Source organism: Zosterops lateralis, assembly GCF_965231275.1.
Source record: "Zosterops lateralis genome assembly, chromosome: 1".
Taxonomy (NCBI): domain Eukaryota; kingdom Metazoa; phylum Chordata; class Aves; order Passeriformes; family Zosteropidae; genus Zosterops; species Zosterops lateralis.
In genome coordinates this window covers 36,710,424-36,735,250 of record NC_139762.1, presented here as the reverse complement: position 1 = coordinate 36,735,250, position 24,827 = coordinate 36,710,424, and the positions used below count along the sequence as shown (strand labels likewise).

The window sequence follows — 24,827 nt, the reverse complement described above, 5'->3', positions numbered from 1 at the left end:
TTCCTCTTACAGTTTCAAAAAATCTCACTTTTTTTTTCCTGTATCCTCAGAAGTCACAGCATATACTGAAGACAAGCTGTCTGGCAGCCAATTTTCCATGTTTCCTTTAAAGGGCAAACTTAACTGTCTTCTGCAATAGCAGAGTTGAGAATTTATTGATTCTCACAATCTCCCCATTCCCTGCTTCACAGAATAGAGATTTTAGCTAGAGCTGGATTAACCAGGAGCCAGGCTTTTCAACAAGAGACATTCCTGACTTCCTTGCATGCTACAGCAAACACAAACATCTTTCTTGTCCTTGCAGGAAATGCATCTTAAATCCCAAGCAGAAGTAATGTTAAACTTTGGAGACTTGACCTCTGCAGAGACCTGTCAGTCACCTCTGACGTAGCCCCTGGGAACGCTCAAATTGCCACGCCTGATTTGCGTTCTTGTTACATGCACGCAGAAACAAGTCCTTCTCATCTTCACTCTTTGCTGCCTCTATGCATTTGCCAGAAAGGACATGGATGATCATTCCATTCTACAAGATGAGAGAAGAAGGGAAAGAAAGAACAAATTGAAAGTAAGCCATGTTTCAGAAAATGTATATACAATATATAGCCAGTAATAACTGGTTCAAATTTTTTTAAGCAATGCTCCAAACACAATGACTGGACTTAGCTTTGTGCCCAGAGCATGGTGAATATTCATAGTTCCTTTTGAAGCTAACATGAGCAGTAGGTGCTGAGTTCTTTTCCACCACTGTTGTTTCCTATGGCTACAGGTTGTCATCAGCTTCAACCTCAGTACTACAGGCCACAACATTTCATAAGGACCAGTGCTTGCCTTAGGAATCCAACCAAATTACAGTAGGACTGTTCCAGAGGATTATTGCATCCCTACAACTACAGTAACCGCTCTTTTCCCAGGCTGTCCCAGAGCATGACATTTTTTCAATCTTGTTGAGGAGTTCGTGCTCTGCTGGGCAAAGTTCACTGAAAAACAGTGAATTCCCTAATAGGAAGTTTGCTCTTCTCTTACAGTGCAGGAGAAAAATTAATGTTTCCCATTAAAAGCTCCACAAAAGGCTCTCATTTGGGAGGGGCAAACCCTTCCTTGATCTGAAAGAAATGGGAAAGGATTTGCCCTGCTCTAATTTTTACAGCCACTGATTCTGATTCTATTCCTATAAGGCCAGCAATACCAACAGGTAAAACCAAGACATAGGATTTTAGGTAGGATTTCTATAGTTTGTATTTCTAAACCAAATGTTTTCTACATAGAGAGTGTTAGTGGGAAAGGTATAGAAAAAGGTATAGTGAAAAAGGTATAGAAGTGAAATTTGCCCTTCAGGTACCTCATCCCTTCCTCACACACAAATCCTGAAATCAGCCACAGTCACCACCAGCTGCCTTTCTCCCATGGCAGAGCCACTACTGACCTCCTGGACATCCCAGTGCTGGCTGCTGTTGTCTGTTTCCTTTGTACAGTTTTGAGGGATAACCTTCCCATGTCTGACATCAAAGCAAAGCAGCGGAGCAGAACCAAGCCAGATTTTCTTCATGCTGTTATATTCAAAGTGCTGGGAAAGGGAGGCTTTGTTTGAACAATGATGGATGGACATCCCAGTTCATTTTTAAATGCTAATTCTAAAGACAATTTCCTGTACATGTTTATTAAGATGCAACCCAAACATGAGTGACAGAGACCCAACAGCCTTAGTCCCCCGCCAGCTAATTCTGGCATAACTATTTACCTAAGGAAAGGCTTTGTGAACTATGATTATGTGTAACATAAACCCACCCTATCATATAATTTTCCAGTTTAATAAATATTTGAACAAAAGGGTGTTTCTGACAATGTCTTCACATGCTGCAGTTTGAAATGTGCCTGCAGCTCACCCTTAGCTAGATCAATGCCAGCTAGGGAGTCTAAATGAATTTACCTCCTGCCTTAGACTGCAGTTCAGGCATTAATCTTCAGATTTAGTCACTAATGGGGACCCCCCCACCAGAACAGTTATGTATTTTTTACTCACAAGCTTTCTGTTCCCTAGACACCACTGAAGATACTAAACAAATAAACACTTAATGATGTCTTCTGGAGCAAAGTGTGGGTATCTGCCTCAGTGACATATGGGACATTGGCATTTTTTGAGTTGCACTCAACTGTGCCAGAGTGGGCATCATTGCCTTAGCACATGCTAATTTTGAATGTGCCAGTATTTCCACTAGTGTCAACCCAGCCACTTATATGTGGGAGTGCCTGTCTTCTGCATGGCTCCCCACATCTGACACAGTGCCTAAATACTCAAATTATACATTACCTGGGTGAGACTGTCACTGCAAGGGGAGAGTTCAATAGAGCCCTCTGCAGTAGTTCTTCCAGGCCTGTAATCTGCACAGAAGCCAACACCAGTATTGTAAAGCTGTAAGTAAAGGTTTATACTGAAATAAATCGCAACTGGGTACAAAAAACCCCCAACACTTTCAGCTAACATTTTGTGATTGTATCTCTTTATGATATATGATTTTGTTCATAAATCAGGCAATATTTTTTTTTCTTTCAGACTTGATACTGAGTATTGATCTTGCAAATGACTGTGATATAATAGGTAGAGTTTCACCAGGGTGTTACCCAGTGAATTTTGTTTAAATAAAGAGATCCGCTTCTGGGTTTAACTATTATGATAATTAAAAGAAAGGTATCAAAATGTTTATGCTAGTGGAAAATTGCACTTCAAAGGGACACTGTAGTCAGAAAAACCAAAAGATATTCCAGAAGAAAACAATTGTGACAATTCCTGTGATCCACAGTCAGTCAGTCACTTTTGTCAAGCTACCCTTGAAAATAAAGAGCACATAAAATAGTAAAAGGACACAATAAAATCTGGCTAAAGATAGCTGAGTGTGAATTAATTAGTAGACCTCGTTGCCTTGTTGAGGGAAATTCCCTTACAGTAAGCCTGCTGGCAATAAATTAATATGTAATAAATTGTAATTATCAACTATGTATTTAAAGAAACCCCAGACATTAAGAATATTTTGTCCTGTACACAGTCAGCCAGGGAACTGCTATTGCTATTACTTCTTTGGGAAGTGCAGGACTGAAGAAATATTTCTTTTCCTCTTTGTGCACGTGGGTCAGCACAGAGATATCTTGGCTGCTGTCACTTCTGCCATCTGCATGAGCCAACACAGTTCTTTTCCTTTACTAATGGCACCTGAAGGACCTAAGGTTAGGATCCTCTGAGCTGTGGCACTGAACTGAGTCAGACACTCTGGGTTCAGTTCCTGGCTGATTTTCAACATTTATGTGAGAATTTGGGCCAGCTCTTTGTCTTTTTCTTTCTCCCCCGACCCTGGTTGCATTGTCTGTTTGGACCAAGTACTCAGGACATGGAAGTGATACTGGAGTCTTTGAACAATGCAAAAAAAACCCCCGATCATTCTTTATAGTGTGTTTTCTCTTACCTTGCCAGAGAATCTTGGTGTGTCTCCAGGCTGGGAGAGTTCAGGGTACACATTTGATACAAACCACTGGAAATTTCTACAGCCCAGTCTCTTCTGTAGCTGAAGGCGCTCACTGCAGTCTGGTTTCTCTGCCTTTATGGAGAAAGGGAGAAAGGGCAACAAGGTTACTGATGTATTTCTGTTAGAGATGCTAGGAGCGGAAATGACTGCGCAGGAATTATTTCTACCACCTTTTCTATCCTGAATGTTGTAGATATTGATATCTTATGACATATCTCTTATCTCTTATGACATATGCAAAGGGAGGAGATCCAGCTATCGCCTTCTTCAAACTTTGTGCGAAAACAGCCACAGTCCGGTATTGTGACGGAAGTGTTTTAGAAGTAGCATACATTGTGAAAATAAGTATGTCCCCTAAAAATTATTATTGTCCTGCAAAATAAATTAGTCTTTGTCATATTTTTATTTTAAAAAGTCAGGACCAAGTTTGGTAGTTGTTGCATTTTAATTCAGTGAGATCATATTAGGTTGCCATTTAATACAGAAATTTCCTCACTGATAAAAACCTCAATTTCCTGACCTTTAACAGCCCAAATTATCCAGTTACTGTCAATCCTCTGTGATCAGAGGAAATACGTGATGACAGAATTTAGCCCAAAATACAGTCTATCACCTATTATCTGTCTATTATCTTACAGTTACTAAATCTAATTAACAAATGTGTTTTGCAGCTATAAATGCCTATATTATACTATACTATACTATACTATACTATACTATACTATACTATATAAAACCTTTACTATGATTTCTCTGTTTTCTTGAATTATAAAGACACAATATCAGCTCTCAACTTTTCCTGGTAGCAACTCTGTCATGAAAAAACACAAATGCTATCAACCCTCAGTGCAGTGCAGCAGACATCTGCACTGCAAAGGACTGACAGTCTGAATATTTGAGGATATTTAGCACTAAAGATGACTAACAGGGTTAGTCTCAAAACCTCTAACCACTTATCTGTTTAATTTTTCAGTTTCCAAACCACAAAAAACACTTTTCTAAACCTCTCAGTGCCCAAATATTTAAAACATCTCAGAACCCTTAAAAGTCTCTCTCCTCTTTCTTGCCAGCAGTAGATCTTCCCCCTTCATGTTTCTGCTTTTAAAAATGCAGCTTGGGATTGGATTCCAGGAAACCGGTCTGGATTTCTTTGTCAAAAATTAAAATTGGCAATGTAAGCAGAGAATTGCCTGTAAATAACTTTTTCCCAGACCAACTATTTCTCTGTATCCATAAGAAGGAAAGAAAAGGACTTTGCAGCATGGAAAACACTGACAAATGAAGGGCCTTGGAGATAAAAGGTGAGGTGTTGGTCTCTAAAGGCAGGGATCAATCATTCCATGTGGCACTGTTTGCCAGCCCTTGGAAATTCCACAGGCAAAGTTTAACTGTTGCAGTATGCTAAAGAGAGCCTCATACTTCACTGTCAGTCTTAGATTCAATAAGCATAACAATGAAGTTTAGCAATTCTGTACCACACAAACCTGTCCTCTAGAGGTTTTCCTGGAAAAGGAAAAGAGAGAAGTAAAATGTTTCCCCTAAAAAGAGATGTTTCTCATGAGACTCTGCTTTGGCTGAGGAGGCAATGGCAGTAAATCTAATTTTATCATCCTAGTTACAGTCTGCATTTGATGCTGAATAAATGGTGTAAATAATGGAAAGAAAATCATTGTGCCTGTAAACCAATCTGAAAGGAAACTGTGCTTGTAAATTAAATACGCAAACCACACAAGAAAAGGAGCAAAAGAGCTGGTGGCTGAAGTAGTAGAGAGCTGGGTAGATCCTAATTCTTCTGTTTAATGCTCATACCACGGGCATCCTGTGCAAGATGTGATTCAGACTATAAACCAAGAAGGGTTTAAAGCCACCTAAATGGGGGTCACTGTTTGTTTTCTGCAGTGAGCAATGATGGTGGTGCAGACTCACGGAGAAATCTATAGCGGCCCATAGGTGGCTCTGCTCACCCTCTCAGCGCAATAAATCCCCTGCGGGCTCTTTGCAGCTGAGTGGCAATAATGTCCTTGCTTGCTCATGCCTTTTGAATAACATCCCGCTGCACTGACAGGCTGAAAACATCGGCTGTGAAAGAAAGGAACACACAAAAAGGGCCATTTATACTATGGTATGCTGCACACAGAGATCATAAAATTGATCATTTGAGGGAGCATCATACTCAGAAGTAGTGAAAGTATTCTGGCTAGAATAAACTCAGACAAAAGGTCATGCTGCTTACAGCTAGCCAGCTCTATCATTGGTGACTGTAGTTTTTAGTAGAGAAAATTGCTTCTGAGCTGACAAGAAAAGCCTTCAGGGAATTATTAAATGATTTAAAGACCTCACTGCCTATTTTAAAAGGCTTGGTCTAGTGGCTATAACCTTTTGTGAGTCAATTGACTCACAAAGCGCCTGGCCAGTGGAGTTCAAACCTGCAACACAGACAAGGAGGGAAGATCTTTTAAAAAGATGTGAAAATAAGAGTAAAAAAGGAAACACAATTGTTCCAGGCTCTACAATTAGTAGGCTGACTGGAGAGGCAGATCCACTGCTGGAGCATAAGAAGGTTGGAATAGGTGACAAGAGAGAAGTCACGCCGATATACAGTCCTGTTCCTCTCCCCAGTATAATGCAGCATTTGCTGGATCTGGATTTCTTGGTGATGGCCAGCCCTGAATGACTGAGGCATATCAGGTATTACTGGAGCCAGTGGTTCTCGCCAGTGCAGATGAGCTCATTAAAGCCATCAGGATTGGTGGGATGGGGTCAGGAAAGCCAAGGCAAAGATGGAACAGGACTTGGCAAGGGACACAAAGAATCACAAGAAGGATTTTATAACCCTTGAAGATGGTTCTTTGAGCACACTGTGGTATAGGCTTCCACTTTAGATGCATCACAACCCTCCATGTACTATCAGTGAAAACACAAACCACAGCTTGTTGGGGAGTCATTTGGAGAAGAGGTTATACTCCACGAGGTTTGATAACTACAGCACAAGGCTGAACTTAGGCACAATTTTCTCTTTCTCCTTCCTGATCTGACAGCTCTTTCACTGGAAGGTTTAATAAAAAGATTATCCCTTGCATCTGACTGCATCAGACACCCCCATTCCTATTCCTCTCCCTTCACCTGTCCTAACACAAACCTCAGAAACAAGCCTCTCCAGATGTCTTTACCTTGCTGATTAAGAAAGCCACTGTGTCCTGCTTGTAGAAGTTCTCTTTAAATGAGCCCAGCCAGGTCTCTGCTATTCGGATTTTGTTCCTCACAATGGCCTCTTCATAGGAGAAAGCACGCGGGAAGTGATTTCGATAGACGTGCCCAACTCGGGAGCATGGGATAACTTCTACAGAGCCACCACAGAGCCAGGTCTGAAATACAGGTGAAAGCACAAAAAGAGAGTACCTTATTTAGATTACTTTTATCTGAAATGGAGAAGCTCCTTTAGTCTAGACTCTGCTTCAGGAAATCCTGGAAACAGCAGAAGCATTATTATATGCTGCTTCATACATAGCGCCCCACACACAGAGAAGAGACTGGGCATTCAGACCTCTGATTTGACCCAGTATGGCTATTTATATGTTTTTATGTTTTTCTGTGCACAAACAGTGCAGAGTAGTGGAGAGATCTGAACACACACCTTCCCTCGTCTAGGACAATAAAAACACTATGCCCTTTGTGCCTGCAATTTTCATTGGTTTTCAATATCAGTTACTCTTTGTATTCAGCAAAAATCAATGCAAAGGATTTAATATAAACAATTTGCTAATAAAACTATGGGCTGGCAAAGAAATAAAGCTACTCTCCCTTTGGTGCATGTTAACGTGCCAGAATAGAAGAGGCAGCTTTCAGAGGGTGCCAAAAGCAGTGACTCAGGCCTCAGGCAGATAGTGATAGCCAGCAAAACTTCCTTCTCCTGACATAATGCTCCTAACTCACAACAGCTGTATGTTCCTGTATAGTCCTGCCAGGCTGTGGAGTGCGGGGATAGATTTCTGCAGGGAAGGTTGTCATCTCCATAACCTGACATGTTCTGCATTGTTTTTACAAATATCTTCTTGCTTTTTCACTCAGGTTCCTTAAAATTGCAATAGTTACCACAGCTTGATGTTTTAATTAAGATCTTTACCCTAATAGATAGTTCCAGGTTTTCTGCTCCCCACATGGTCATGTCAGAATCATAAGCTCCGGTATTTTGGAAGTAATGTCGATCCATGGCCACCACTGCACCAGCTACTGCAGGACTCCTGTGTAGAAAACAGTTTGGAAGTGACCACCTTGAGTTATGGATAAGGAATTGCACAGAGGGTGAAATTTCTCCCATTTCCATAGAGAGAGCATTACAAATTCTCTCCATAGAGAGAATCATTACAAAATGATTCAATATTGTTCCATATAAGCTTGAATGATTATCTAACCAAAATAAAGAACAACAGGAGTGTAATTCTAGGGTTTGCCTGGGGAAGGGAGCTAAGAGCTGAATTGTAAAATAAGACTCAGAACACTGGGGAACATTGCACATATGTACATTCCAAACAAGAGACAAACAGATCATGACATCTTTTAACTCTGTATGAGCTGTCTTTTGCTTTCCCTACAAATCTCCACACCTTGTCTAGTCAGGCTGTACTCTAGTTGTGTTGATGTATGGAAAGTATTTGTCACATTGGAAGTGTGACTGCAATCTAGTTAGAATGATTACTAAAGGCCAAAACAAACAGAACAAATTAAAAAACTATCCCATCAGAATTATTAACTGAGCATGTGCAAATAACCACACCTTTCTCTTGTTAGCTGGAAGATGACCCAAGATGACCCAAACTGTACAGTTTTCCTGCTGAGCTGAGCAAGGCACATTGTCTGATGGACTGTTACCTGATAGGGCTGATGGGAGACTGTCGTACCTTCTCTTCATGCTCTGGCACTGGTTCCCAATGAAAATCTAATTTCCAATCAAAAACACCTCGATGCAGGCCCACAGAGTGATAGTACTGGAAGGTCTTCCAGTCTATGACATCTATGACAGGGGAGACGACACTGTTTCTGAAAAAGACAATACCATTTACTTCCAAAACCAAAGCATAAATTAAGTTCATTACTCTGTTAGTAAACATTAGTTGAAGCTGTCAAGCACAAGCACTCCTCTAAATGCTGAGTGCCCTTAGTTTCCCTGCTGACAGAAGCTCAGGTGCTCGGTGGATGGGAATACTGAGCATGCAGTGATGAATCAATAATTACTGATCAATAATTTACTGATACCCTGTACCTTGCATTGTCATTTAATGCTATCCAGGATTTTGTTATGGGTTAACCATCAGAATTCTTATAAAGTTATTTCACACAGAGGCCCCAACCTCTGATGCTACAGGCTCTGCAGGGATGCAAAGTTTATAGCAGATGTTTTTGGCCTCTCACATTTTGCCATCCTTTGATTTTCCTGTAGACATTGCACACCCTTCATGAGTTTATCACATCAGGCCAATAAAGATGCACTCATCCTTAGTTTGTTCTGCTGGTTGTTTCGAAAAAGATACTTGTTACTGAGTTCATAAGCCAGTGCCTGTTTGTATTTTATCACAATCTTAGAATGCTCTTGCAAATGCACTGTCACAGTATGGAATCTACTTTTAAGAGCAAGAACAGAGCCATTACACTGTAAGTGGCAATCCTTGAATCAATTTCTAACTTAAGTTAAATTTGCATTAGTCTGAGAAGAGGTACTAGACATTTCCCTATGGCAAAAAAGTCACAGTATTTCACAGTGTACTTGCACATCATCTTGGAATTAACTGGTAGTTCAGAACACTCTTCAGTGTTCCTTGTTTTCAGGTCAATGATAGACCCAACCTGGAAATTTTCAGAGTATGAATGAAATTGTATTAGGGACTGCAGGGAAAAAGTGTTGAAGAGTAACATTATCCATTTCTTCTTTCTTATGCTAAAAGGATAGTCTCTGCTCTCATGCAAAGGTTTGTCTATAGACAGAAGTTCCTCTGGAAAAAAATCAATAATATTTAAGAGGGATTAAAGTACACTGGAAAATTATTATTGTTCTAGAGCAGGAATATCCATGTAGGAAATTATTCCATAGGAAAAAAACTTCCTGTTAAAACAGAGAGAGAGAAGAACGAAATGGCCAATTTGGGAGCAAAATGCAGACTTTTTATCTCCTCTTTTAAGATATATATATTTGTCAGAAATCTCAAGGAGAGAAATTTGCTTGAAACTTAATACTGTCAGTGAAGAAAGGACATCTCAGAAGTCTCTAGTGCAGTGAGACATTTGTATTTTTCCATGGCAGAGGCCAGAACCAGCTAAGGAAGATGGTAGCTCTGGGTAATGTTAATGTAATCTTGACATATCTTCTCTGCCCCTACAATCACTAGAATAATGTTTTTTCAGTATCAGAGTGGGGGGAAACTCCCAACTTTGTGTTTTCACCATTGACATTTCCTGTAGAGGATTTTAGAAGCCCACAGAGAAACAGAATACTGCTTGCCAGTTGATACTACAAAGATGAACCACGCAGAAGATTGCTTTAAAATGACTGAGTTTTGTTTCCTAAGTAAGAGCAGACTGTCCTATGATAAGCTTAAGCCAGGAAGATTTAAAATAGAAAAGTGATTTTATTTCTATCCTTGGGTGTAAAACCATCCTTTATAATATGCAACAATAGGCACTCTTAGAAACAGGCATCTGGTTTATAAATAGGTGAGAAAATTTTATGGTCACATGCAGCATTTGCAGGCATATACATCATCCTGTCATCCTTCCGCAGGACTCAAGAAGAAATGGAAAGAAGTAATACTAAAAATAATAAAAGCTGATATCTTTCCCTGATTCTCCTAATGATGTCACTGTCATACAGTTTTGTATCAGGAGATACAGGAGTATCACAGGAGAAACCGCCCAGTGCTCAAGCTAGCAGGGCCCTTTCTACTGAAAGCTTTACTCGCTTACAGTATGCAAAGGAAACTATCTGCTCCTAAGAGTTCCTATAGATAGTGTCCCGCTGGACTCACACAAACAGGCATTTCTTTTCTTTGATATGCTGGGGGAAATCCATCTGACAAGTTAAATGGATTTTAAATTATTAAATGTCAAAAATAAAAAGTCCCTGCAACAGTGATTTCTACAGCCTGCTGCCTTCTCCAGTGTACGAGTATCTCTGAAAATTGCCTGGTTGGGAGTGTAGATGCAGCTGCATAGTTCCCACCTCAGTTTGCTGCTGCTTGCTGAAACCCACACTATCTATTGCTATTGGTTTATCCATTCTCATTCAGACAGGACTGAGGAATTAATGACCCCAGGGTAGTTTATTTTACAACTTCAAGAGGGAAATATCAGGAGGTTGTGTTTGAGTAGAAGCCAGAGGCAATGTAGACTAAACCACTCAAAAGACCTTGACCATGCAGACTAGACCACATGAACTGATCCTGGATAGTTCAGATAGAGAAAATGCAAATACAGACACACTCAGATATATTCTGGATCAGATGATCCAAACATTTCAGACTATCCTACATTTTCATATAATTGCAAGTATTTAAAACCTGTCTTTTTTTTTGAATCCACCTTAAATTTGTTGCCACTTTAAAGCTCCAAACTCCAATGGTGCTTCTGGCATCAGTGCAATTGCTCACAAGAGTAGGCACACAATAGAAGTTTTAGTTATTGGGCATTGATTCTTCAAGATTCCAATTCAAGAAATACACCATTAAGGACATAATGGATTCTGACAGTTTGGAGACCAAGCAATTATCTAAACTATCTGAAAATCGTGACATGGAAAATTACAGTGTTTAAGCTGAAAAAAACTTGCAGGAATAGGTCACATTGTATCCTGGCTAAATTCAATCATAAACCAGAATAAAAAAAAAAAAAATCTGATCTCCTTTCCCACAAAATTATACAGTAAAAAGTGATAACTGTGTTTTAGAGCTACTAGTAGTGTAGCTATTTCAAAATGCCAATATTAACAATTTTCAAGAGTATGTTTGTAAGAGTAATTCTAGACCATCACCTAGTCTAAGTTTAGTATAGTCATGATGTAGGTCTGTTGAAACCAACAGAATCACACCTTTTTAAAACTAAATATTGGGAGTGTCTTTCTGATCTGAAAGAGAGGAAATTAGTAACTTTATCTTGTGTGAAAATTGGTCAATATTCAATTTTAATCCTAATCAAGCAGTGCTTTACCCATTTTTTTGATTGGTATGATTAAAAAAAATAAAATAGCTGTTTTCTGCATATTCAATTATGGTTTGATATTTGTGTTCTAAATTAGTTCTAAATGCAAATTTGCAGTAGATGGTAATTAGAAAATGTTCTTAGCTATTCTTGTTTTTAACTGGGTAACTGGCAGACAGCAGCTTCTCGGCACTTTGAAATGAAACAAACTACTGCTAATTCTACTCTGTGGAATATGAGGAAAGGGAAAAACAGGAAATTCAAATACAACTAGCAGCAAGGCTTTGAACTGTTTGACTAATCTGTGAATATTTCAAATACTTGGAACTCACACAAATTACAAAAGGTCACAATTCCATGAAAAAGAGCAACCCAAACAAGAACAACTTCCTAGTTTGGGATTTCTTTACAAAACACAATTGCAAATGAAATGTCTTCCCATGACCCTTTACAGTCAGCATGGACATTATGTTCTTTTCTAATTATAAACTGAGTAACAGCTAATTAATGTATCTGTTTCGAAGTTTTGGATACACTTTTTTTGAAAGTGTTTTTGTATTGATTTATACTTTCTTTTGCTGGGAAGGGAATAGATTTTAATCTGTTTAAATGCTGCTTTAAATTAGAAGGAAAAAAACCCCCAAAAAAACAAACATGAAAATTATGTATATTCCTCAACCTATTTCAGGGTGTGTCACAGCTTGCAAAAATTAGACAGCTAAAAAGCCAGGCAGTCCTGGTTCTCTGTTGCTGCACACAGTCAAAACTTCAGAGAGTAACAGAGGGACCCAAGCTGGTTCCACAAAATGCAGCATTTCCACTGGGAGCGCCTTGCTGACTAACTAAAGTCTTAGAAATACAAAGCACTTGAAATTGGATAGGGTTAATAAGAAGATAAAATGCAGTGATAAGGAATGGCAAAGCTAAGCTATAAAAGATTACTTAAATACTGCATTACAGACAAACTCCAGCCTAACTTAGGGCATAGGAACAGTCTAATCGAATGGATGGACTATTCATATGCTAAGCACTAAGCAAATCTCTGCAAAGCAGAGAGCTAAGGGGATGCTTTGGGAATGCTTTATTAAAAATAATTTTTGAACCTGCCTTTTTTGCTAAAATATTAAAATTGTATGTAGAGTAATAAAATTTGTAGAGGTAACCAACACCTTTTTACACTGGACAGTCGAGACACTGAGCCATGAATTATGCCTAAATCTTTATTGCTCCTGTGTTCAGCAGTAGTATTTGCCTTTGGCTTTAGACTCTCATCTTTATTTTCTTTACCTCAGCTTCTTTAAAATAGGTCACCTTCTGATCCTGATCAACTGTGAAAGATTGTAAAGAGATAGCTTATCTTCCCATAACCTACCATGTAAATGCAGAACATTTACTGAATTTGAAATAAGTGTTATTGACAAATGGGGGATATAAAAGGAAGGAGCAAACACAGAAATCCCAGGAAGCAGGCTTTTACATGTGAAGTGTATGGAAGGCTTTCAAAACAGGGAGAGCAACATGGAATTGCATACTCAGATGCTGGGGTTGTGTGGGCTCTGAATGGATAACATCATGCTTCCCCAAGCCTGTGAGAAGTTAAAAAACAGATGGCTTATGTATTTGATAGCTCAAAAAGCTGGGATATGGGCCACTGAAAAGTGGAGAATCAGAATAAATGAGATAAAGAAGCTGTTCCTCTTTAGTGAGTGCAAAATATTTCCCTTCTCTCTTGTGTATTACCATAAAATCAGAACCACACAGACAATTTCTGGACAGCAGAGCTCTTTCTATTCCTGCATCTACAAGCAGAGGCTTCCATTTGTTCCTGATGGGAGCACACAGATGATGAAACACCTTTCCACTGCTATGCTAATTTCTTATTCTGTTTATCAGCATTTTCATTAAAGATTAGTGACCTAGAATCACCGTGCTAAGTAGAGGCACTTTGAATTTTAGAAACCAGATAAGCTTTTTAAAATACTATAACACGCTTCTGTTTCCTAATCTAATATTTGAGCTGTGGTATAGGCAGTGCTCCAGCACAGAGAGAAACAGCCCTTGCAATGAGGAGCAGGGGAAAGATCTAAGGGCCAGATATCCCTTTGCAAATCACCCCTATGTCCATAGTTATGGCGCCCAGGCCTCTTTTAGAGGTGGAATTCCTTGTCAAGGATATAATCAAGGTTCATTTTGCTTTCATGAAGCATTTTAAAGAAATAAGTCCTGGATTTTTTTTTTTTTAAATCATCCTGCTTCAGCACGGTGGCCACTGTTTTTAGATCAAAGGAACAACATTTTTAAGGCTTCACAGCACAGTTCATTATATGCCCCCTCTGCCTTTCCCTGCCTTTGGATGGAATACAAAATAGCAGCTCTGCAGTCTCCTGGAAGAGGCAAACCCTTCCAAAGATTACTATAATAATGGCACAGCTGCATTGTTATGCACCATGCTACTCACCTGGAATTAGCCTGGAACACAAACAGTTGTCAAATGAAATGATCTGTGGGGCATCTCATGTAGTTTTCTAATATTATCCAGGTACCTATGGTATTCATCCTTAAATAATCAAAATGTCAAGGAATGCTTTAGAAATCACTGAACCATTCTCTAGGCAATACACTAAGCTGATGCACAACTTCCCAGTCAATTTATTAGGCATGGTTCACAGAACTAGAACAGAACCAGAAAATCAAGGTGCTCAAAAGTGTACATCCAATGATTTTGGAATGACTTAATACTTTTTTTCAGAAAAATAAATTAGATTGGGTGAGTGAATAAAGCCATCATGTAGGGAGATGAAATGTCATTACCTAGAACAAGTCAAATATCTGCCAAATACCTCTGCATAAATATTTCTATACCTATAAAACTGGGATAATTTTTCTTATATTTATCCTACAGTCTACTAAGAACTGGGAATGTCTCTCTTGTGAATATGTTCAACTCACAGTGAGATCCCAGTCTGGGCAAGGATCTCTCAGCATCACTCTAAGACAGATCACAAAAGTAGTGACACATTTTGATCAGGAGTCTAGAAAATACACCTTAATCACCATTTTCAAAGTTAAAACCACTCTACAGCTCCCTTAAGCTCCTGTTAAAGGTTTGAGCTTTGAAAGGCTGCATTGGTCCTTGCCAGCAAACAACTAATTCCAGGTGATTAAGTGTTTTCCCATCCTATCCTTCCAGCAAAAGTGCATGAGTTACAGTTTGATTGGTACATTAAGAAGAGGAAAGATGGATATTTTACCAGTCGCTCTCAACTTCCTGTGCTTTCCTCACTTAGGTAGTCTCAGGGAGTGCACATGATTCAATTTAACAGCTCCTCAAGTGCTAAATGAAGCCAAGTTTAATATGCTAATGCTTTACATTTCCATGGTGATCTCCATGCAAACATTACAGCTATTTATGAAAAGTCATGAATTGACTTCCTTATCGGGTCAGTGTTATTGTGTTATTGTCACCATATTTCAGCTGGAGAAAGAGGGACAGTACGGGAAGGTGCCTGCCAGGTGCCTTAGACCTTATCTTCCCTCCTCAATGGAGGATATTGCAGGTTCTCCTCACTAGCAGTGACAAAGCTCCCAGGGTCAGACACAGTGACTGATACAGCACACAAAAAGGGATGGCTTAACCCATACTATTATCCAATCAATTTTCCACCTTTGCTTCATTAATTCAATTAGATATTAGTTAATTTGCTGTTAAATTCTGCTCTCCTGGAGGAATGAATGATCATATGGGCCCTGTAAGGGAAGAGAATTCCTTTCTCACCCCCAGGTGACAGTGCTACAGAATCTCTCAATGACAGCAGACTTGGAGGCTTTGCATTCCCTCAGGCAGGATAAGTTTTGACAGTGAATTTTTGACATCATGGGGTTGTAGCGTCCTAATTTCTCTCTTGCTGATGTAATTCTCCCTTCACTATAGCTGTCCTCTGAGATTTTTGTAACTCTTTTAATTTCAGCAATTTCAACACTCTTGAATAAGGACTGGACAATTGATACACACAGTAGTTTTGCTTGAACATCAAAAATAGTTCAAGGCAGAAGAATCATGAAGTATATTCATAGTAAACCATCTAATAAGTCAGCAAACAAAAAATAATCTACTTTTCCAGGGAGGACCTTTTTGAAAAGATTATTCCTGATATTCTAGCACAGTATTACTCTTGCTTTCAGTATTCTTAATGTTTTCATTCAAATGATGTAATAATTTTTAAAAGCTCACATTAATTCTCTTATAAGCCAACATAATTAGCCATAAAAACAGCTTCTTCCAGTGCATGGGAACAGCCTTTGAAGGTGTTTAGCGTGACTTTTTAACAGCCTAGTAAGAGTTTAAAGATTTTTTTTTTTATTTTACCCCCTCTAGGATTTTTTTTCCCCAAGTGACAAGTTAATGTACAGATTTTTCTTTCAAAAACGTCCCTTTATTAAAAAATTTACTGACATGTAAGCCTAGAAATATTTGCAGTGGTTTTAGTCTCTTCAAAGGACTGCATAGATGAGCTCAGTTGTACATTAGAGAGCAGGTCCAAGAACCACCCTAAACATGAAATACTCAGAAATATGAATCTCTATCTTACTCTGTTACTTTGGTGTCAGTGAAAGTACCTGTGATTAGCTGGACCTGTCTAGGCTGCCAAGGAAGTCTGGGCTTTTTCTGTGGAAGAGAAATGGTGGCCAAAAGGTGAGGTTGGTGTACAGCCAAACTGCCTCAGGAGGACAAAGCATTTTATTCTTGGCTTCATCACTGAGACAGCTAAAAAGTAAAAATAATGGAGGCTTGGAGTAGTTTTCTCTGGTGGATGTTTGCCGATTTACAAACAGGTTGAGACTGAAATCTTTTTAATTCAGTCCACCAGGAAGCCTTCTTAAAGCTCTAACTGGATACAAATTTTGAAATTTACACTAGGTGTAAAGTAAGAGTTATCACTTGTGAGATCTATCCTGCTTCCCACATATCAGTGATGCATATGGTGATAAGGTAGAAAATAAAAGGGATGTGATTAGAAACAAGAAGGTAACCCAGGGAGGATTACAAAAACTACCCAATACTTTCCAAACATGTCCCTTTCAGCAGAAATTACCATATCCAGGGATTTACCGGTTGCTGGAGAGCCTGGCCAGGAGGGGTTCCAGCCAGCCCTTCTGACACTCGCAGTGTGAATCCATGAAGATGAGCACGTCTCCAGTAGCCCGTGCAGCTCCCAGCATCCGACCTCGGATGACTCCAAGCCTCTTGTTGCTCCGGATGAGCTTCACACCATCCAGCTTAGAGATGTATTCACTTAGAGCTGACTTCAGGGGCCCTGTCAGAAACAGAACAGTCACTGAAATGTTTTAGCTTTGATTCAAGCTGTTACAGAAAAGAAACAAGTAGTAAGAGATGCTACTTCTTGCTGGTAAAATGTTTCAGGGGCATTTGTTTTAAATGGCCAAGTAGGCCATGTTTCAAATATTTCTGCAGCAGCATAATGTCAAAGGGAAGTAGAGACTAATGGAAACTGAGATTCACAAGGTATGAAACTATTCCTGTGGGAATCTTAATAGCCTCCTCTCCTGTTTTCAGCAAAAAGTGGATGCTCTCATCATCTCATAAAATACACAGATGAGAGTGAGATACTACAGGTGTTTGGCTTTCCCAAGCACTTTGGATTACTTTAGCAATATGGACTTTTCCACTCTGTGCTTCAGCCAAAATCCAAGTCTGGAAATTATGGCAGCAGATCTGGTCCAGTGGGAATCCTAAGATTTGCATACTGTGATCTTATTTTAAAATAAGAAAGTTCAGAGTTGTTGTAAATGGTGTGGGGAAAAAAAGAAACATATTCTATGGATGGATAGTGAAACCTGGTAGCCAGCTCTAGGCTCTGCTTAGCTCACTTCCTGAGGTCCTCTCCTCCTCTCCTCACACACTCCTTGGAGGAGGGCAGTTTCTTCCCCAAAGTTTTGGAAAAGAGAACTCGCATACAGAGAAATGGGAGCTACCTTGCTGGCTGAGATCGTCAACTAGGATGATATCCTTGAGCAAGGCCTTTGGGGCTGTATCCATAATGCTGTGCACAGTTCTCAGCAGAGTAGACCAGGCTTCATTGTGGAAACAGATGATGACACTAGCAGTAGGCAGACTGGAGTCATATTTTTGCTGTAGGCACCTGCATGGGTGAAATGAGGAAGACATTGGAAATACTGGAACAAAAGGCCAATTTTTTCTCAGAGCACAGTTGCAAGCAGCACCTAAACCTCCATGGGTGGAGACCAGTTTAAGATCTCAACTCACTTCTAAGAAAAGGAAGTACTAAGGTGTCCAAAACTGGAAGATGAAATGAAAATATGGGAATGGCACTATCAAAATTATAATACAAAAAGAGGAAAGTGTTCCTGTGTTCTGGGATAGTTTTTTCCTGCTCTGTCTGCCTCAAAAAACAGAGCTCAAACAGAAAGGGTCCAGAATGCAAAGAAAAAGTGAAGATAATTAGAGCAGAATGAAGGATAAAGCAGGTTAGTCAACCTCCACCAGTTCCCACATTTTCTCAAGTAAGAGAGAAAAGTGCAAACAATTGCAGTACTATTAAAACTAAAAATAAAATAAGTCATCTGCACAACAGATCAGTATAGCTGTGCATTACCTGACCAAGATTCTAGTGAATGAAGCCAACATCTCAGTCCCTTGTGACAATGACATGGATCCATGCATGGGCCATGATTACAAATATAGATACATTTCTGAAAGAAAATGTATTTTACTATGAAGTTTGTACAGGTTGCTTTTGCAATGAAAACCAATCACTGCTGAATGAGGCTCCCAGCTGGGAGTCAGCAGAGCAGTCTGGAAGTGGATGGCATGGTGCACTGTGGACAATCCAGTTTTGAGGGTTTGTTCTGTCATTGTTTTCCATTGTCTTGGGCTTGGGGAACACTGGCTGCAGGGAGAGCCTGCCATCTTGTCTTTGTCTCAGGAGGCCACATGGCACTGTGTAAGGAGAGCACCCATTATCTTGTCTTGGTCTCAGGAATAACCACTGTCATTGCTGAGCCACAGGAACACCCTCCTGCCATCTTGTCTTGGTCTCAGTGGCCATGCAGATCTAAGTCAAGGTGGTGAACAGCTTTTGTGTGTAAAGCACCTTCTCTTTTTGTATGCTTTTGTTATTAATATTGCCGCTGTCATTGTGTGTTTCTTACTCCATCACTTTTTGCTTTCAGTAAATTGTTATATTAACCTATAGTCTCTCCTTTGTCCCTCCCTCACCAGAGGGGAACAAGGGGAAGTTTAATTCCCAGCTGGTGTTAAACCACCACAATAACTCAAACATTTAAAGATACTTCCCATTTGTCCTCACAGATACGGCATATGAAAACCATCTGTTCTGGTGTGAGGATGCACGTTTTCCAGAAAATGCCTTCAAATGTCCACTGTAGATATGCAAAGACTATGTCTGTATACTGCTTTGCTGACATTAGAAAGCACATTTTAAAAATCTTTTCATTTTCCAAATAACAGTCATTCAGTGTCCTAATTCATTTAATCTCCAGCAACAAGAATTTCTTCAAGGAATGACACAATTGGTTGAATGCAGCCCTTTGTTATTTGAGCATTTTTGTCTCACCAAGCAAATAAATATACAGATTTTACAGTGGTTGTTAAACAATTCAGCAGAAACTCATGTAAGGGATATAATTTTAGTATTTCTGCTTATTAGCATTTTATTTAATGCCTCTGTTCATGGACTGAAGTCCTATGCTGCTAGACACTATCCAGACACAAAGCTGCTAATCACTTAAGAGAATCCACAGTCTGAATGACTTAATTATGAATACACATAAACGGTTACTATAGATGCACTTCCGGTAATATATATTTAAAATGAGCACAATCTTAATAATTTATTATATTTTTCGATAGTTCACTTTTTTTTTTTTTTTTTTTTTTTTTTTTTTGCCTTTAGAAAGGCAAAATTTTCTTGATGATTTTTACCCTGTAATTAATCTATTTTGTCCTTGGTTTACTAATTTTGTGTAATCAACAATACTGGTACCTCACAATTTCATATAAGGTGATTGTTTCCATTTTCAGCAGGATCAAGAAAAGAATACTCTCATGACTTGGGAGTGAGCATTTTCAAGCAGTAGAATGGAGAAGTAATTAAGAAAAGTGAAGATCTGATGCAGTCCTTTTACTACCAGGCAGCTTCTAACTAGAAACATTCTATAGCTATTAGCACCTAGTAGCTAGTACTGTGGTTATTGCAAGAAAATAAGGCTGTTGTGAAATCTTAATTGGAAAACAATTGAAAATAACTGTACTTGAACATATAACCTTGGTGGTGAGTGCTTAGTTGCCATGGAGATTGGCAAAGACTTGCAATATAGATATCTAATCTTCACAAAAATGCACAAGGGTACTGGTATACAAAAATACCTTCCCAGTAATTTGGAGCAGTTTCATAGACTGTCTATCATAAATTGGCATTTTAAAAAGTCAGGGCTGTGACTGATATGAGACATAGTGATTTAATCTAATTTGTGAAAAACAAGGAATTGTCATATGCAGCCAGGAACAGAGAGCAATTCTGACAAGGCAAAAGCAGAGCTGACAGGGACTCCCACTCACCTTCAGGAAAATGTTTTATTGAGATTCAGCTCCAAGCAGCACTCCAGAGGAAGTAATCTATACTTTCGTAATGAAACTTGAAACTTTTGCAGATACCTTGTGAGTTTCTTTTGCGATTTGACACTCAAACCCAAGAGAGGAAAATAGACCTTTCTTTTGGGCAGAACCCCCATCATAAAAGTCACAATGGCAGGCTTGATTCAGGTGTCCCAGGACAGTGTCAGTCCCAGCTGGAGCAGCAGAAAGCACTTTGAGGGATAAAGGTACATCAGGGGATGGGCCACTTCTCATGTGAAGTATTTGCCCTCCAATTTTAAGTGACATGAGGGAGACTGAGTCCATGGAGGTAACTCACAGAAACATCTCTAACTGGCTGGCTTCCCTCTAATTAAATAATAATGACATTGTGATGAACAGCACGATGCAAACCAAATAGAGACAATCAGATTCTGGTTTGCTCTCTTTTTACACTGCTGTAAAACTTGAGTGACGCAGTTGGGAGCCAGGCCCCCAGAGTGAATTACACCTAAAAAATTATCATTGTGGTTTTGTGTTGTGCCATAAAGGACAGGTCTGGCTTAGACCTGTTCTGCAGCTTTATGATCTGGATTTAGATCAGCCTCAGATGCTGAGATCTGGGGTATCAGTCTGGGCTCTGTAAGCTGTAGTGTTGAGAGCTCTTTAGGCTGTGATTAGTTGGATAGCAAAATCCATCCAAGAGCTCTGAGACCATGGCTTAAATTTTACCAAGATCAGTATTAACTGAAGCTGTCTCTTGTTGGATGGCCCTTCAGCTGCCAAAGTAAAACTGTTTTTTGGCTTTCCACCACAGGCAGTAAATCAGGGTAGTCATTCCTCCTTTGAACATTACATAGTTCAAAGAGTTAGCAGTGAAGCATGCCAAAAAATAACTGAAATAATACCAGCATGTCATTATTTAATGGATTTAACCAAATTAACACTGAACCTAGTCAATAAGTACAAAAAACAAGGTTTCATTTCTCTTTCTTTGAGACTGTACACTTAAATTAGAGCTGCCAGCTATCTTTAAACATGTGAAAATGAACACTAGAAAAAAAAATTATTCTGTGTCTTATTTAAAATATTTTCCAGTACACCTTTCCACCATGTCCTGGGAGAAAACTACAATTGTTTTTGTTACAAGAGACAAGACACCACTCACATCCCTTGCCCTCCCCTGGGAAGGGAAGCATATCACAGAATCAATTAGGTTGGAAAAGACCTCTGAGATCATCAAGTCCAGTCTTTGATCATCATTTCCTCAACAAGACCACATCACTACGTGCCATGTCCAGTCTTTTCTTAAACACCTCCAGGTAAGTGACTCCACACCTCCCTGGACATTTCATTCCACTGTTTAATTGCCCTTTCTTCGAAGAAATTCCTCCTAATATCCAACCTAAACTTGCCCTGGTGCAGCTTGATAGTAGATACACCTCAGACCCTTTTAAGAAGTGTGATGAATAGCCCCTCCTGAGCTGCCAGGGCAACTGGCTCTCAAGTCTCCAGACTTCAAATGCAAGACCTGGGACTTCAAATGCAACATTTTTTCACAGTGGCCTTACAACCTGGCTGCTGGCAGGTATGGGGTGTTGGCAGCCTTGTCCGACACACCAATCTCCACCTTCCTCCCACGAGTTTCCTTTCAATACACAGAACCATAGGATATTCTGAGCTGGAAGGACCCACAGGGATCACTGAGTCAGCTCCTGGCCCTGCCCAGGACACCCTAAGGGTCACACCATTTGCCTGAGAGTCTTGTCCAAGCTCTCCTTGAACTGTCAGGCTTAGTGCTGGGACCACTTCCCTGGGGAGCTGTTCCAGTGCCCACCCACCTGGGTGAAGAACATTTTCCTAATATTGAGCCTAAACCTCCCCTGACCATTCAGGCCGTTCCCTCGGGTCCTGTCCCTGGTGACCCCAGGGAGGAGATCAGTGCCCGCCCCTCCTCTCCCCTTGTGAGGAGCCTGTGGACAGCAGTGGGGTCAGTCCCCTCTTCTCCAGCCTGAGCAAACCAGGTGACCTCAGCCGCTCTTCCCATGCTTCTCCTCCAGACCCACTGCCACCTTTGTTGTCCTCCTCTGGACACTCTTTATACCTTTATATCTTTCTCGTACTGTGGTGCCCCGAACTGCACACGATGTTTAAAGTGGGGCCACACCAGTGCAGAGTCGGCTCCACTTTTATGAGTGACCATCGGGCCGCTTTTGTTCTGGAAGGTCTGAAAGCCTCAACTCCGGACTCATCCATCCCTTTGGAAGCGCAGTGATCCCACGGCTCTGGCAGGCGGGCTGAGCGGGGCCTGGCCGAGGAGGGAAGCCGTCTCTCCTGCTCGCCAGCCCGGCACGGGTTCCCTCCCCGTCCCCAGCCCAGCAGCCGGACAGACAGCCGGACAGACAGCCGGACAGACAGCCGGACGGACGGACAGACAGACGGACAGAGAAGGGTGCTCCTCGCCCTGCCGCCCCCGGCACCTGCCGTGAGGCGGGCCCGGTAGGGGGCGCTGCCGCCCGCTGGCCTCAGGGCCGGGCCGGGTGCGGAGGGGCCGCCGCCGCCTCAGGCCGCCCCCGCGGGTCTGCCCCGCTCCCCAGCCTGCCCCGGCTGCCCCTCCCGCACCGCGCCCCGCTTCACCTTTCCCGCCCGCCGGCTCCTGAGGGCTCGAACCCCCTCCCGAAGGTGGGTGGGAGCGTCCCCGGTCTGAGAACGGAGCGCCCGAGCCGGTTCGATAGGGAAGACGCGGGGTGTAGAGGAGGAGAGGTGCGCGGTTCGCAGGAGGAGAGGTTCGGGGGGCGCGGCGGCGGGGAAGGAGGCAGGTGTTCCCCCAGAAGTGAAATAGGGTGTTTTACTTACAAGGGGTGCCGTACCTCGGGCAGGTCCCGGCGCAGCGCGATCCGCTCGCTGAGCACCTCGTTGAAGCCGTGTGTCTCCAGGCCCAGCGGGCGCTCCCCCGCGGCCGCCCCCTGCCCGTCCTGCCGGGGCAGGGACAGCGGCCGCGACCCAGGGCCCCCCTCCGCCCTGCCCTCCGGCCGCCTGCTCGGCTGCTTCACCACGCGGTAGCCCTTCCTGGCCCTGCTGTGGTTCCTTTTGCCGGTGGGCGACACGACGGCCATGATCAGCTCGTCCTCCCGCAGGGAGATGAAAGGCGACAGACCGTCCAGAGGGTAATACTGCTGGCTCTCCTCCTGGGTTTCCAGCATCTCTTGCGTCTCCACAAAGTCCATCTGATACCCTTCCCGGGGGTTGAACTCCACGGGCTGGAAAGTCCCTTCCTTGCTCTGGTTGCTGGGTGGTGGATTCAGCGTTGTAACCATCAGCAGCAAAAAACCCAGCATCAGAAACAGCAAGAGAAACTGCAGCTTACGTGATCCATATCTGCACTTCTTCCTCAGGAACATACTGTTGGTGACAAAATGATACAGATGGTCATGTTAAATATCACTTGGATCTTCCTCAGATTTCAGTCCTCGGGTTGCACAAAAGCTCTGGTTTTCACTATCTGCCAAGAGGATTTTTTTCCTCCCTTCACATTTCACTGATGCCATTTCATGCTTTCCTCTCCATTTACAGAAAAAAGAAAATTATAACATTCCTATTAATATTGTACTTACTGTAGTAAAATGTAGCATGGATCCAGTGAGATAAAGTAGATCCTTTAAATACGAAGTCCCAGCTTAGTTAGGAAAGTGCATGCTTTGCTGATTAAAAGAGTAACTAAAGCTTTGATTTTTTTTTCCCTTTTAAAATTCTAAGTTGAAAGAAATCCCATTTCTCATAGTTTCTTTCCAGAGTAGGTTCTGCTTCTTCAAAGTTTCCAATTGCTGCCTGGATTGAAGCACTGTATCTGCGAAAGCAGATCTGACAGCTCTCCCCCGTTCAGAGGCTTCAAGTTAACTGTGATCAACAGATGAGAAATAGTCGGTCCCTGACTTTGTTTCACACATAACTACGGCACTCAGTCAGGAAGCACTTTGCCAGACATAATACAGAGCAATGTGTGCGTCTTTCTCTTGGTCCTAATGCCCTCACTGTGCTTGTCCTATCAAATCAAAACTTTGCAAAAGCTGTAAGAGGTGAAATACAAGAAGCAAAATGTTGTATTAGAAAGGAAATCAAGGCACGCCACATATTGCTGTACCTTGGAATAGCTGTATTAAGCTGAGAATGCGCAGAGCAAGAATCAAGAATTTTATAAACTTGAATAAAAGATGGAGAGCACATGTTTTATTTAAGGTTAGATTTATTCATATGATAATGTGTTAGCTGGAGTATATTTCATAGCCAATAAATATTTACAGCTGTAGGGATTTTAACAATGTCAGAAGCGTGCCAAATTATCACCTGGCAGGCTGAAGTTGTCTCCTCGTCCATAAATTTGGTATTGCAGGGCAAGCAGCTTCAAGTTTTCCTTAGTCCAGGAATAACATGTATAAAAGCCTGGGCTGGAACAACAACCACTGACATTAAGAAAGAACAACTTCTGTGATTAA

The 24,827-nt window shown here is 41.1% G+C and overlaps 1 protein-coding gene across 3 annotated transcripts; it reads right to left on the bottom strand.

The window, feature by feature from the left end:
* Positions 1 to 24,827, bottom strand: GALNT15 (polypeptide N-acetylgalactosaminyltransferase 15). Of its 3 annotated transcripts, none has more exons than XM_083870005.1 (11): positions 24,679 to 24,827; positions 23,191 to 23,736; positions 17,694 to 17,860; positions 16,810 to 17,014; positions 8,385 to 8,552; positions 7,639 to 7,756; positions 6,686 to 6,880; positions 3,456 to 3,587; positions 2,309 to 2,410; positions 1,424 to 1,564; positions 1 to 523 (listed from the first exon to the last, which is right to left on the bottom strand). In XM_083870005.1, the coding sequence occupies exons 2-11, from the start codon at positions 23,733 to 23,735 to the stop codon at positions 377 to 379; spliced, it is 1,920 nt and encodes a 639-aa protein (XP_083726131.1). In that variant the 5' UTR covers position 23,736; positions 24,679 to 24,827; the 3' UTR covers positions 1 to 376. The 3 variants fall into 3 exon arrangements, with proteins under 3 accessions (XP_083726131.1, XP_083726130.1, XP_083726132.1); XM_083870004.1 differs by lacking the exon at positions 24,679 to 24,827 and adding an exon at positions 23,949 to 24,284; XM_083870006.1 differs by lacking the exons at positions 1 to 523; positions 24,679 to 24,827 and adding an exon at positions 23,949 to 24,284 and having other exon boundaries at positions 1,430 to 1,564; positions 2,309 to 2,379.

Bases quoted from the DNA above. Each gene is read 5' to 3' on its own strand.
- GALNT15 (XM_083870005.1), bottom strand. From the start codon at position 23,735: ATGTTCCTGAGGAAGAAGTGCAGATATGGATCACGTAAGCTGCAGTTT. The intron at 7,757-8,384 runs GTAACAGTCCAT...TTTTCTACACAG, and splicing joins TCTCCCATCAGCCCTATCAG to GAGTCCTGCAGTAGCTGGTG. The intron at 3,588-6,685 runs GTAAAGACATCT...TTCTCCATAAAG, and splicing joins TGGCTTTCTTAATCAGCAAG to GCAGAGAAACCAGACTGCAG.